The sequence below is a fragment of the Paramisgurnus dabryanus genome, chromosome 11 (assembly GCF_030506205.2).
Source record: "Paramisgurnus dabryanus chromosome 11, PD_genome_1.1, whole genome shotgun sequence".
Lineage (NCBI taxonomy): Eukaryota > Metazoa > Chordata > Actinopteri > Cypriniformes > Cobitidae > Paramisgurnus > Paramisgurnus dabryanus.
Genome location: NC_133347.1, coordinates 20,723,412 through 20,735,770, shown reverse-complemented (window position 1 = coordinate 20,735,770; position 12,359 = coordinate 20,723,412). Strand labels below are relative to the sequence as shown.

The window sequence follows — 12,359 nt, the reverse complement described above, 5'->3', positions numbered from 1 at the left end:
ACTATACTCTCATTCTGGGGTAATAATCAAGGACTTTGCTGAAGTAAGATGGCTGCAGCAGGCGTAGTGATATTACGCACTGCCTGAAAATAGTCCCCTTGGTTACTTTCAATAGAAGGGGACTATTTTCAGGCACTGTGTAATATTATTGCACCTGCTGCAGCCATGTTAGCGCAATGCTAATGGTCTAATCAGATTCAATCGATTGTGCTAAGCTATGCTAAAAGTGCTACCGCCAGACCAGCTGAGATCAGCTGAATGAATTTCAAAATGGTAAAAATCAAATGTTTAACTCTAGGGGTGCTGGAAAATAAGAATATTTTCAAAAAACGTGGAGTGTCCCTTTAACTAACTTCAACAAATATGAAAAAATGCTGTTAAAATATATCGCTCATTGTTATTTCATGTTAACCAGGTTCTCAATCTTTGTATGCTATCACCTAATGGTTGTTTGGTATGCTTTTCCCTTAACAACTTAATAGTACTCCATCACTAAGAATATTTCTCAGTTCCAAGCTCAAATACAAACTTCTCCTTCACTATCTGTGACACATTATACATGGGTCAAAAGGGACACATCCCCCTTGCGTTGAAGTTCTGACATGAGTCATGTGAAAGGTCTTTATTTAGACTTTCTCTCACACACACACACACACACACACACAAATCATGAGGCTGAAATCTGCGAGCGTAGCAGCATGCAAACAAATCCGCGAATCATTCACGCTCCCAGAAATCAACACGCTTGATTAGAGTCTGCTCCGGTAGTGTATAAGTATGCGTGTGAAGTGTGTAAACCTACGTAATCCGTGGAGCAGAGCCTGTAGCCATCTCTCGTTCCCCTCCAGCTCTGCAGGGACAGACACACTGCAGCTCATCACACAGCCTTGACCCAAAACTCTCTCTCAAACGGAGCAGTTTTGTGTCTTAAAAAGTGTTTAGTGCCGGTATCAGAACAATCTATTGTATGATTATCCGACATCAATTACCTATTGCACACTATTCCTGTTATTACTGGGATTGTAAGATCTCTACCCTTGTTCAGATAAGCCCAATTCTGCCACACGCTAAGCATAAACCAATAATCTTTATGTAATGTAAACATTTAAATTGTAAAGTAGGTCTGGTTTATTAAGGAAACTGATTTAAGTCTAGAAAATGCAGAAACAAAAATGAAGTAAGGTATAATGTACAGCAAACTTGTCATTACTGCAAAACAATACTAAGGACCTTTTTGCCACTCTATACCCATTACCCTATCCCAGTTTCCCAACTAGCCAACTAGCCCAATAATAACCTCGACACCAGTGGCTGTTTTCTATCCCTTCGTAAACATTTCACATTTACAGCTGACGTTCATCACAGCACTCAAAAGGCAACGGACTCCACTACTCCTGCTTAACACACGTGTGAACAAACGCGCAAACACAACAAAACTTGCTTTACTGATGCAGTAGGCACAAGAACACAAGAAGAAACAAACAAAAGAAAATGATGGAGTATGAGACAACCGGGGAGAAAGTATTAAAGAAACAGATGACATATAAAAAATGCAAGATACCCTCTCTCTCTCTGTCGGAGATGCTGGGGCTGCGAGTCCTAAATCGTGGGCTGCCAGCGTCCCCGCTCCCTGGATAATGCTGAGATTTGGTTGGCTGTGGTTGCTGCTGTTTGACCTCCTGGGAGGATTCATGTGCCATGGTAATCTGTTGCTGGTACAACGCAAGAGCGTGGGGCATGGCCTGTTGTTTTCCTAGCAAGCCTCCCCGGTTAGTGCTGCCCGCCACAGACACCTCCGGCATCTGCGCACACAAGTGCAAAATGCTTAAAATATAATAACTATATTCATGAAATATATAAAACAAAACACAACTATAACAAATCAACTTCCAATGATAAAAAACAGCTAGTTAGTATGGGTGAATACTCACTATAGGAGGTATAGCGGCTGCTCTCTGTTTAAGCTGTTTGAGGTCCAAGGGTTTCTGAATGGTAGACGAGATCACTCCATCATGGGCAAAGCTCAACAGACTTGGCCTGGGAGACGTCATTGAATCGAGAGCGAGGCGAGGAGAGAAAGAGTTATTGCTTAATATGGTCAGAGCCTCATTGTGCCTTATTTACAGGCTTTGTAAACAACCCATTAACGCCACCGAACTGCGCACACACACACAGTTAATCGCCATTTCAGCTCGCATAAACAAATATATGCTTTCCGTGTGCTGTCTTAGGGAAATGTAAAATACAAAATACACAAAAGGCAGCCAGACGCACACACAAACTGCACAGCGCCCGCTCTGGCTGTTTTGTTTGGCGAGCTCACAGGGTAATATTTCCCCCAGCTTGGCCAACATATACACGGTTTGGTGTCATGGAAAAACAGAGCCGCCCTACATGACAGATCCCAACAAACCCCATTTAATCAGCCTCCTAAACCACAATACACATCAGACCCCACCCAGCCATCAACTATCAGTCTCACCTGCTCTTTTCCGTACTCTCCGTTTCCTCCACCTCGTCCGCACTGCACGTGGCGCTAGAGTCGCTATCTTGATTTGCGCTTTTTCCGCCATGGTCCTTCTTCTTGCTCTCTTTCTTTCCCTCCTCACTCTCCAGACCAGCAGGAGGTTTCTTATCCTCTCCTACCACTTCCTTACATGTCTCTGCTGCTTCGGTCTTGACCTCTTGCTTCACTCCTCCCTGCTCTTCTTTTATCTTTTCCACCATTGGCTTGTCCTCCAGGCCAACTTTGGCAGGTGGCGCTTCTTTGTCTGCGGTAGATGAGCAGGATGCGGTGGCATTGGGTGCAGCTTTGGGTCGTGCTGGGCCCTCTTCTTTGACCTTGCTGTCGTCTGAGGAGCGTGGGGAAGGGAGGCTCTCCGTGTCAGAGCTGTTATTGACTCCACCTGAAGAAGAAGGAGACATGAGTGTTGAACTGACTACAGGAAATCTTGAAAAACGACCACAGCAACTTTTAAATAGCTGTGTGATGTTCACATGGAGATGCATTTGTATAAGTAATAGACTTAATTAGGAATATTATAAACTACCTAAACGCTTACTGAATCAAATTAGGTAATACGGTAAGAAAACTCATTTCCTAAAATGAGATAAATATCTGCTCTTTTCTCATTTCACATTTCCAAGTCAACCCAGTTTCATGTACAGTAAAGTTAAATGTTAAAAGTTATATAATCTCTTATGGTACAGTACACATTCACAGGGGTGTTAGTGTTAACGGTTGAAGGAGGGCGTGTCTTAAGCGTGTCCCTGACACAATCGTCATAACAACAACAGCCAATCACAGTGGACCGCAACACAACACAAAAACGGTGGCTTTTGTTTTGACAGATGGACGCTGGTTTGGCTGCGCTGGCGATTGCTGGTTTAGCTCTATTGTTAGCCACTGCAATGATTAAGCTTTCCTCCAATTTTATGCTCCTCTGTTCTCCAGTCTTGAATGAACATAATTGGCTAGCATCTGCAGAAGATTATTTGCATAAGGCGATCTGATTGGCTGAAGTCTGTGTTGTTCCTTAAGAAGTAGAGAAATTTAAAATTTGGAACAATCAAAACTTCTGCGATGAGCAACGCCAGTGACGCGGCACTGACGGATCCACAATTTATTTCGGCAATAGATGACATCACCCATTTATAATAAATGAGAAGCGTCTCCCATGTAAATGTCCTGTTATATTGGGGAAAGTTCCTTTTGAAAGTAATGCAATGCAATATTATTAAGTTACCGCAGGTGTGCAATATTTTCAAATAATTCAAAGGACCAGACTCAATTATTCCGCTTATATCACGATTACCACAAACATTGCTCTGGTGCCTATTTTTAAGACATTTGACAAGTTAGGTGTGCAGTTTACAGAAAAATAATCAACACCCATAGAACATTTCTCAGCCAATCAGAATGCAGCATTCAACAGACCCGTGGTATAATTATAAAGTAATGCATTACTTTACTTGTTACTTCAGTAAACTAATATGATTACGTAATGCACATTACTTGTAATGTGTTACCCCAACACTGGTTATATGTAAGTTGCTTTGGATCACAGCGTCTGCTAAATTAATAAATGTAGAAAAATAAACCAAAAATTAGGGAAGCACCGAATATTCGGCCACAGCATTTTCTGTTTTTGGCTGAAAGACTTTTATCAACGAAACAATATGGCCGAAATGTTGTGATGACGGAAACAGAAACCGCGACCTGCACGTGCTTGTACAAAGCAACGTATTTAACGTATTTAACTGCAAAAAAGGCGCTAAAGTGAGCAGCTTTCTGTAGGCAGAGAGGCACATGCGGTTGAATGTGTCAGACGTGATCGATCAGAACTCTTGATGTCTAAACTTAAGATAGAGTCGCGCTAATGTGTCTCATGCTGTAGTCCATTAACATACATTTGGCGAATAAAGCAATGAAAAACAACGTAACGTTTTTATGTGGAGCGACTGTTTATGCTGCGTTGTTTGGGATTCACCCTCGGTCTTTGTGTGCATGCGCGTTTAAGGGCACTCAGTAGTGCATAAGAGAGATGCGTTTTAAAAAGCAAGCGAACATAAAATCTTTCTGTTATTGACAGGGCACATATAAACAAAATGATCTCCACAGTATTCTTTTTCTAATAAAAACATTTGTTCATGTCTTAAGTGTATGCAGTCAGAAACCAGTCTGTGCTTATTTGGTCTTAAAGAGACAGTAACCTCAATTAACCTACTTAAATCTGTGTCATTAATGTTAATCAAACAACCAAAGACAAAGAGAAAATCACTTCTGTAGCTCTAAAAAGAAGAATAATTATAGACTATTTAATTTATACAATTTAGACAGTGTTATGATTTATTTAATTAGATTTCTGTACCTTATGCTAATTTCAGACCTTACTTAATGTGCAACTTTGTTCTTTTTTTATAAATGTTTGCAATTTCTTTATTGTTATTAGATTTTTCCCACCCCCTTTTTGCTAAAAAAAATCCGAAAAATGTAATGTGATCCGTCACACCCCTAGTAAAGTTAGTAGCCTACAGTGATGGCCATAAATGCAATGGTACTAATAATTGGCATAATATTTTCTTTCTGTGTTTCGGTTTTCTGCCTTTGTTTCCTCTTTTTCGGTTTTCGGTTTCGTGCATCCCTACCAAATATACATTTTGGAATTGTACACAAATACAAAAATAATTATTATTTGATTTATTATTACATAGGGGAAGTAAAAATTTTCTTTAAACCAGTTTCATACTTCCTGTGTTTTATATGAAAAAGTTATTATAATCTATAATATGTTTTCCCCTTAAAAATCATTTTAGAGAATAGAAAAGTTCCCTCAAACAAATCTAACTTGTCTTTTTTCTAATGAAAAAGTAAACACAACTAATAAATACACAGCAGGGGTTATGATAAGCTTCATTTTCCCACTGGCATAACAAACTCAAGCCGTTGAATGTATTCTCCCAGCTGGATGTAATTACACAATAACCATAACATAATAAGCACTTCCCATTGCTGGCCATCTTTCACAAGATCTGACCTGATAAATGGGCTTCATGAACGCTTATGAAAGCTATTTATCGGCAAGCCACACCTGACCACCAAACACGGAGCGCAAAGCGCTCACTTTACAGATATATTGCGGACACCAGTGACACTGCGGTTCCAGGACTACGTCCACAACACGACACAAACTGACCTTCACAGCACTCGCCCACAGATATTCATCTGCATCTAGTCGCTCCGCTACAACAAAATCACTTCAATTACTCCATTCAGGGCGCAAAGCCTAGCTCTCCTGGAAAACCAATTTCTGCCTGCAATGTGACTGCCGTCACGTTCTCAGAAGTGTACAGAAGTAGGTCAGGGTTCTATCACAAGTGAGGTCATAGGTGAGTCTCAACCACGTGTCGCTCATATTCTGAGAAAAGCTCTCCGCTATTAAATTCAAGCTGCTGTGGGATTTCCTGGTAACCACAAGCCTCAAAGGTGTACGCTTTCATTCTGACTGGCTTCTTATCTACGTTAGATAACTGTATAGAGATTGTGCAATCATCCTTTACGTTACACAAAGTCAATGAGTAACATGCTTCAAATGACAACCTTAATACATGAAGAAATTTGTACCTTCTCCATCCTCCTGAGCCTCCTCTTCGTTGCCACTGACTCCTGACCCTTCCATCTCCTCTTCTTCTGCAGCAGATGGAGCGCTGGCCTCCTCGTTCTGGGGAGCTTTACCTTTACGTCTGGCTTTACGCTCTCTCTCCTGTAAACAATTAGAATAATTAACAATTGATTTCAGGACATCCAAACACATAGACGGATCTGAGAACAAAACAGACCGATTTTATTTTATGCTGTTGGAGTATCTCATCCAGTTTCTGTCTCTTCTTGTAGTTGAAGTAAAAGTTCTTGCACTGGGAGACAGTTTTGGAGCCCACCATCTTGGCAATGGCGGACCAGTTTCGGCCATACTGGAGCAGACCTGTGAAGTGACGGCAAGAAGAGAAGCATGCTCACGTTACAAATCGCAAAAAAAAAAAACAGGAAACTGAGCCATGAGTGCATGTGTCATCGATGCAGTTATTTCTACACATTGTTGTATGCATGATGCAAGGGGACACAAAGTGTTTTTCTGGCCTTTTGTCAAATCGTATTGACACAGACAATACAAAGACAACAGGAAACGGTGGGGAAAGGGAAGAGGATTGCGAAATATCGCGGGCTGCAGTGCAAAGCTGCCGGTTATAAACTGATTGTTGATACGCCAAACTGTTGCAATGCCGTATAAGCATGTCTGATTAGTTAGTTCTCCCTGTTGTTAGTTCCAACAAACTGCTAAGCCACAACTGTTGTGTATTTACACAATATTTTCCCTGCAGTTTGTTCCAATAAGTCAAATGCACTGAAAATAGGCCAGCAACTCAGCTGGTACAGTTTATATAAGGCCCTGTTTACACCTTGTATTAAGATGTGCTTTGGTTGATCACTTCACAAGTGGACAACGCTAAATACAGGTGTAAACGGGGTGTAAAACATTTTCAGCTCATTCACATACATATGTAGTCGAAAACATGCTTTTGTGGCGTAGTGTGGTCATCTGGTCAAATGTGTTTGAGCAGCCACAAAAAAACGCCTACTCTCCGCCTACAGATCTAATGTGTAATGTACTGAGCAAAGTTTTTAGGCTATCATTGATAAAAATAAAGCGGCTTTTAAATTTTTGTTCCATTTTGTGAGCATGTGAAAGTTGCATGAGCTTATTTCATACATTGTTTTGAAATATCTCAAAGTCCTTATGTATAGATTTACAAAACACCGTGCAGCACGGTCAGAACTTTGGGGGACCGAGCCTTCGCCATTGCCGCCCCCACCCTTTGGAACTCACTCCCTATCCACATCAGAAACTCGGACTCACTGACCACCTACAAAAAACTGCTAAAAGCCCACCTGTTTCAACTGGCATATAATCTAAATTAGCACTCTAATTTTTGTTTGTTTCATTTTGTTAAGCTTCTTTGTGTCCTTTGAAAAGCGATATATAAAACTTATGTATTATTAATTATTATTAATAATAATAATAATAATAATAATAATAATATGTTTACTAACAACACAAGCAGCGGACTCTCGCATAATATTAGTGCGCGTTAACGCAAACTCGTAATTTCTTCCGCTCGTGAATCGGCCATAGACCCTTCCTTCGATGTTATCAGGACAGAAGAGGTTTAAAAAAGGACAAAAAGATGGATTGAAACACCATGACCCGGTTTCACAGACAAGACTCAGCTAAAGCAAGGGCTAGGTCCTAGGCTTCATTTATAAACATGCCTTAGAAAAAGACGTTACAGGTGTGTATTGTGAGACAAATCAATGGCACTGGCATATTTTAACATCAGTCAGTGTAAGATATTTTAAGTTAAGACAGCTCAAACATGTGTTTTAATCTAAGACTACCCTTAAGCCTTAAGATTGACCAAAACACATCTTAAAAGGAAAACATCACCGTTTTAAATATTTTACTATGTTCTTACCTCAACTTAGACAAATGAATGCATAACTATCTTTTTTCAATGCATGCACTTTTATACTTTGTACAGCGCTGCGTGAATGTGTTAGCATTTAGCCTAGCCCCATTCATTCCTATGGCTCCAAACAAAAGTTTTACTTTGTGCAACCATACTTACTGGTCTAACTACTCATGTAACAGTCTTTAAATAGGGAAAACGTGAAAGTGTTTGGTGGCTTCTAAATTCATCCCTGTTTGGAGCCATAGGAATGAATGGGGCTAGGCTAAATGCTAACACATTCACGACGTGCTGTACAAAGATTACGTGAACACATTTAAAAATGATTTTCTGTATTAATTTGTCTAAGTTGAGGTAAGAACATAGTAAAATATTGAAAATGGTGGTTGTTTCCTTTAAGCCTTGCCTGTGAAACCGGAGGCATGTGTCTCTCTCATCCACTTGTTATGCGATCGACCAAAACGCATTTTAATACCAGGTAACAAGCTCTGATTTATAGTTCACAAAGCCTAACAAACAATCTGTCGCAACACTGACACAACACAAGATCGTGTGTGCTTGGTTACACAAGCCTCAAGCGTTCTCATCTGCCTAGCGTGATGTCATTATGGGAAACCTTAATAAAAGGTCAAAGACCATGTGTTGCCATTTGGCGTCTGAGGCAGGAAAGTGGGACAGCAGCCTGAAGTGAACTTTATTCTCAATTACTTAATGACAAATGTAAAATATGTCCTTGAATACCTTCAAACTCAGTCTAAATAGCTGCTTAGACTACATGTGACAACACTACTGCTGCCCTTCACAGCAAAGCTACAAGATAGTGAATGTGGCAGAAAGCGCTAGAGAGAAAGTTTAATAGAGAGAGAGAGATATGGAGAGATAAACAGACACAGATAAGAGATAGATAAAAAGTTTAAGTATATGAAGTTCACTAGCAGTCACACCGTGACATTAAAGCTATCATATAATTATTAGCTTTGTTTTATTATACTGTATGAGTTGTACGTGCTTTCATGCTAATCCTCATCATCATCTTTGGTGCTCACTTTCTGTGTCTATCTATTCCTTAAACTGTCAGCTGCTGTCTTAAAAAAAGAAACTAGCAACGACACACAATTTTAAGACACCGCTAACACATCAAGGTTTAACCATTTATACACACACAATCATCCACAAGTTCTTCTTCCACATAGTCGACCAATTCCAAAGGTCTTTTCTTGCACAATCCAGCATATGGCAAAGTGGCTGTTAAATGACACTTCCTGAAATGCAGGTTTCAAAACAATCAGTCTCCAGAAGTTGATGATACCTCCAAAAGTACAAGTACTCCAGTCAGACAGAAGCCACGTCGTCCAATCAGGTTTGTTAATTTAAGACCATGTGCCGACTGTATCCAATCAAACCCCTCGACCAACTGGGGATCATCCAATCAGGAACTTGCATGGAGAAGATACGAGGCCCGCTGGTCCGCTCTTTCTCATCGCTCCATTAGTCTTTTATCTTCGCCCACACCATCTCCATGGAAATGCGCACGAGAGGCTCTTGAAGCTCCGTCACAGCTCGTGGTAACGCGTGCAAGCAGGAAAGAAAAAAAGGGAGTGGTGTTTGGGAGGGAAAGGAGCTCTGCTCCCATACCCTCTCCTTCTATCCGATAGCTTAGCTGTAGTTTTCCCGTCTCTTGTTTAAACACGGCAGCCCTTCTCTTTTTCTCCTCCAGCCTTCTGTATTTATCAAACTCACGCGCTTTCTCTTGCCAGCTCTCTCCCTCTCGTTCTGTCTCAAGGCCACAGTTTTTTTCCACTCCTCTTCTCTGGCTGCCGCTTGGCTGGACTTTAACAGCAGAGTGAAGCCGAGATGCAGTAACTCCACCCCCCTAATGCCCTCCCCTCCCTGCACAACCCCATCTGATCTCTTCTATCACTCTCTCTCTCTCTCTCTCTCTCTCTCTCTTCTGCACTCTCTAATACATAGTCTCTGTGCCAAAAGGCAACTATGTACAAACAATCAAAGGCAAACAGAAAATAAGAGCCGGCGATTGTGTCGGACGCAGAAAAGAGAGATAATCTGAGAGGTCTGATGTTGATTTCGTGAAAAAGCAGAAGAAAGGCGATTCCTCCAAACTGACCTGCTTTTTTTCTTCAAAGTGACCTCTGCACACAGTCCTTAACAACAGTTAGACAGAGAGAGAGAGAGAGAGAGAGAGAGAGAGAGAGAGAGAGAGAGAGAAACACAAAGGCTTGCCAAGTCCTCCGATTCTTGCCAACCCACAATTCAACCACTTCCTTTCTGCACTCATACGGCTGAATCTAACCACTCGTACGCTTACTCAACTCTACACAGGGAAGGGAGATTGAAAGTGAAAGAGGACTGAAAGAAAGAGAGAAAAGGCCATGTACACACTGTAAATAAATACAGTTTCTCATGGTGATCCTACTATCTAATATATTCCTCTGCATAGAGACACATAAAGAGCGCTACTCTGGATAATAGCAATTAAAAAGACAACAGATGAATTTTGTACATTAGTGTCCTCATAGCCAACATACAAGATCAATTCATTTCCCTCATTTATACACAGACATGAACTCATGCAAGGCCACCCTGCCTTTGACTAATTCACACTGGCACAGTCTTTCAGAGTCGATCTCTCTCTCTCTCTCTCTCTCTCTCTCTCTCTCTCTGTGTGTGTGTGTGTGTGTGTGTGTGTGTGTGTGCGATGGAGAGCAGCGAGACATCCAGGTGCCATCAACACATTACTTCTCTCTCTTTCTCTTTTAAAGTGATCATATATAAAGAGATTAGCATGCAGAGCTGTAAGCTGCTTTATAAAGGACAAATGAGGTAACAGGCCGGTCAGAGGGGTTACACTGGCAGGATATGTGGGGTGAGAGGAAGATTAAGATAAGGCTGGTGCAATAAGGTTAAGTACAGCAGTGTTTTGGCGAGATAAACATCTCTTTTAATAATTTTTACTTCTGTAATGTTAGCCAAGGCTTCTCGCACAGAAATGATTTATTTTGGGTATGTGTCCATTTACCACCCGATCGAAAATCCTTTCAATTAAACTAGATTATATAGAACTAAACTTTTTGATTAAGTGTGTAATAAAATTAAAGTAATAGCCAAAAAAATTGTGTCATGATACACCAGAACTTTGCTTTTAATACATGCCATCAAGACAAGAAACGGAAGAAGTGCAAATCTTTCTTTCATTTATTTTGAAGGTGGCATATTAAACACTTTATGCAGATATGGAAACTATTTTCTTGGTAGTTCACCCAAAAATGAAAATTCTGTAATTTGCTCGTCTTCAAGTTGTTACAAACCTGTAAAAAAATTATTTTGTTCTGCTTAACACAAAGGAAGATTTTTTTGAAGAATGTTTGTAACCAAAAAGATCAGGGGCACCATTCACTTCCATTGTATTATTTTATCCTACTATGGACGTCAATGGTGCCCCAGATTTGCCTTGTTACAAATCTTCTTCAAAATATTTTCTTTGTGTTCAGCAGAACAAATTTTTTTACAGGTTTGGAACAACTTAAAGGCGGGGTGCATGATCTCTGAAAGCCAATGTTGATATTTGAAATCGGCTTAACAAACATGGCCCTATCCCAATAGAATCTGGACCTCCTTTAGATAGACCCACCCACACATACACAAACCAGGGAATAATGTCGGTTAGTAGACACGCCCCTTACTGCTGATTGGCTTTTTGGTACTCGGCCCAACTCCCTTTCCAAAGTGTTTTTAAAAAACATGCACCCCGCCTTTAAGAAAGAGTAAATGACAGAATTTTCATTTTTGGGTGAACTACCATTTAAGGAGCATTTCCCCTCTAGAAACATTAATCTTTATTGAAACTGTGCAAGGTTTTCCGCAGAAAATTTGTTAGTTAAGGTGGTAGGGTTGTGCGGGGCCGTGGGCATGGCAATCAAAGGGAAAGGGGCGGGGGTACGTTTCCCAGCTTAGGTGGGCCGCCGAACTGAAAAGTGCTATGGGAAACCCTGGTGTGTCATATTTGTAGTCGAAATGTAACGTACATTTAGAATTTGGTGCCTATTTGACAGAGAAAAGGGGTGTTTGTAGTCTCACCCCCTTAACAAAGATATTGGACTTCCTTCTTTCAATTATGATTTTTACATCATTGAAAGAAGGAAGTGCAAGACTGAAATCTGTATTTCTCCTGTCTCAGCGGCAACTGAGGAAATGATGCATGACCATTCAAAAACATGAACTGTACAAAGCTTCTAACTATACAAAGCTTGATGCAAATGGGTGAAGTGTCCCTTTAAAAGCAATGATTTACATATCTGGGTAAAGTGTTTAATATG

The 12,359-nt window shown here is 40.6% G+C and overlaps 1 protein-coding gene across 4 annotated transcripts in view; it reads right to left on the bottom strand.

Annotated features, from left to right (window-relative positions):
* ncor2 (nuclear receptor corepressor 2) overlaps nucleotides 1–12,359 on the bottom strand; it is a 120,351-nt gene that overhangs the window by 27,617 nt on the left and 80,375 nt on the right. For 2 of the 4 annotated variants that reach the window (XM_065247363.1, XM_065247365.1), the window contains exons 18-23: nucleotides 6,340–6,482; nucleotides 6,125–6,263; nucleotides 2,483–2,906; nucleotides 1,932–2,037; nucleotides 1,562–1,802; nucleotides 803–850 (exon numbers count right to left, since the gene is read on the bottom strand). In XM_065247363.1, the coding sequence (XP_065103435.1) occupies nucleotides 803–850; nucleotides 1,562–1,802; nucleotides 1,932–2,037; nucleotides 2,483–2,906; nucleotides 6,125–6,263; nucleotides 6,340–6,482 (1,101 nt within the window). The remainder of the gene's footprint in view (nucleotides 1–802; nucleotides 851–1,561; nucleotides 1,803–1,931; nucleotides 2,038–2,482; nucleotides 2,907–6,124; nucleotides 6,264–6,339; nucleotides 6,483–12,359) is intronic. The other 2 variants (XM_065247364.1, XM_065247366.1) reach the window with 1 other exon arrangement.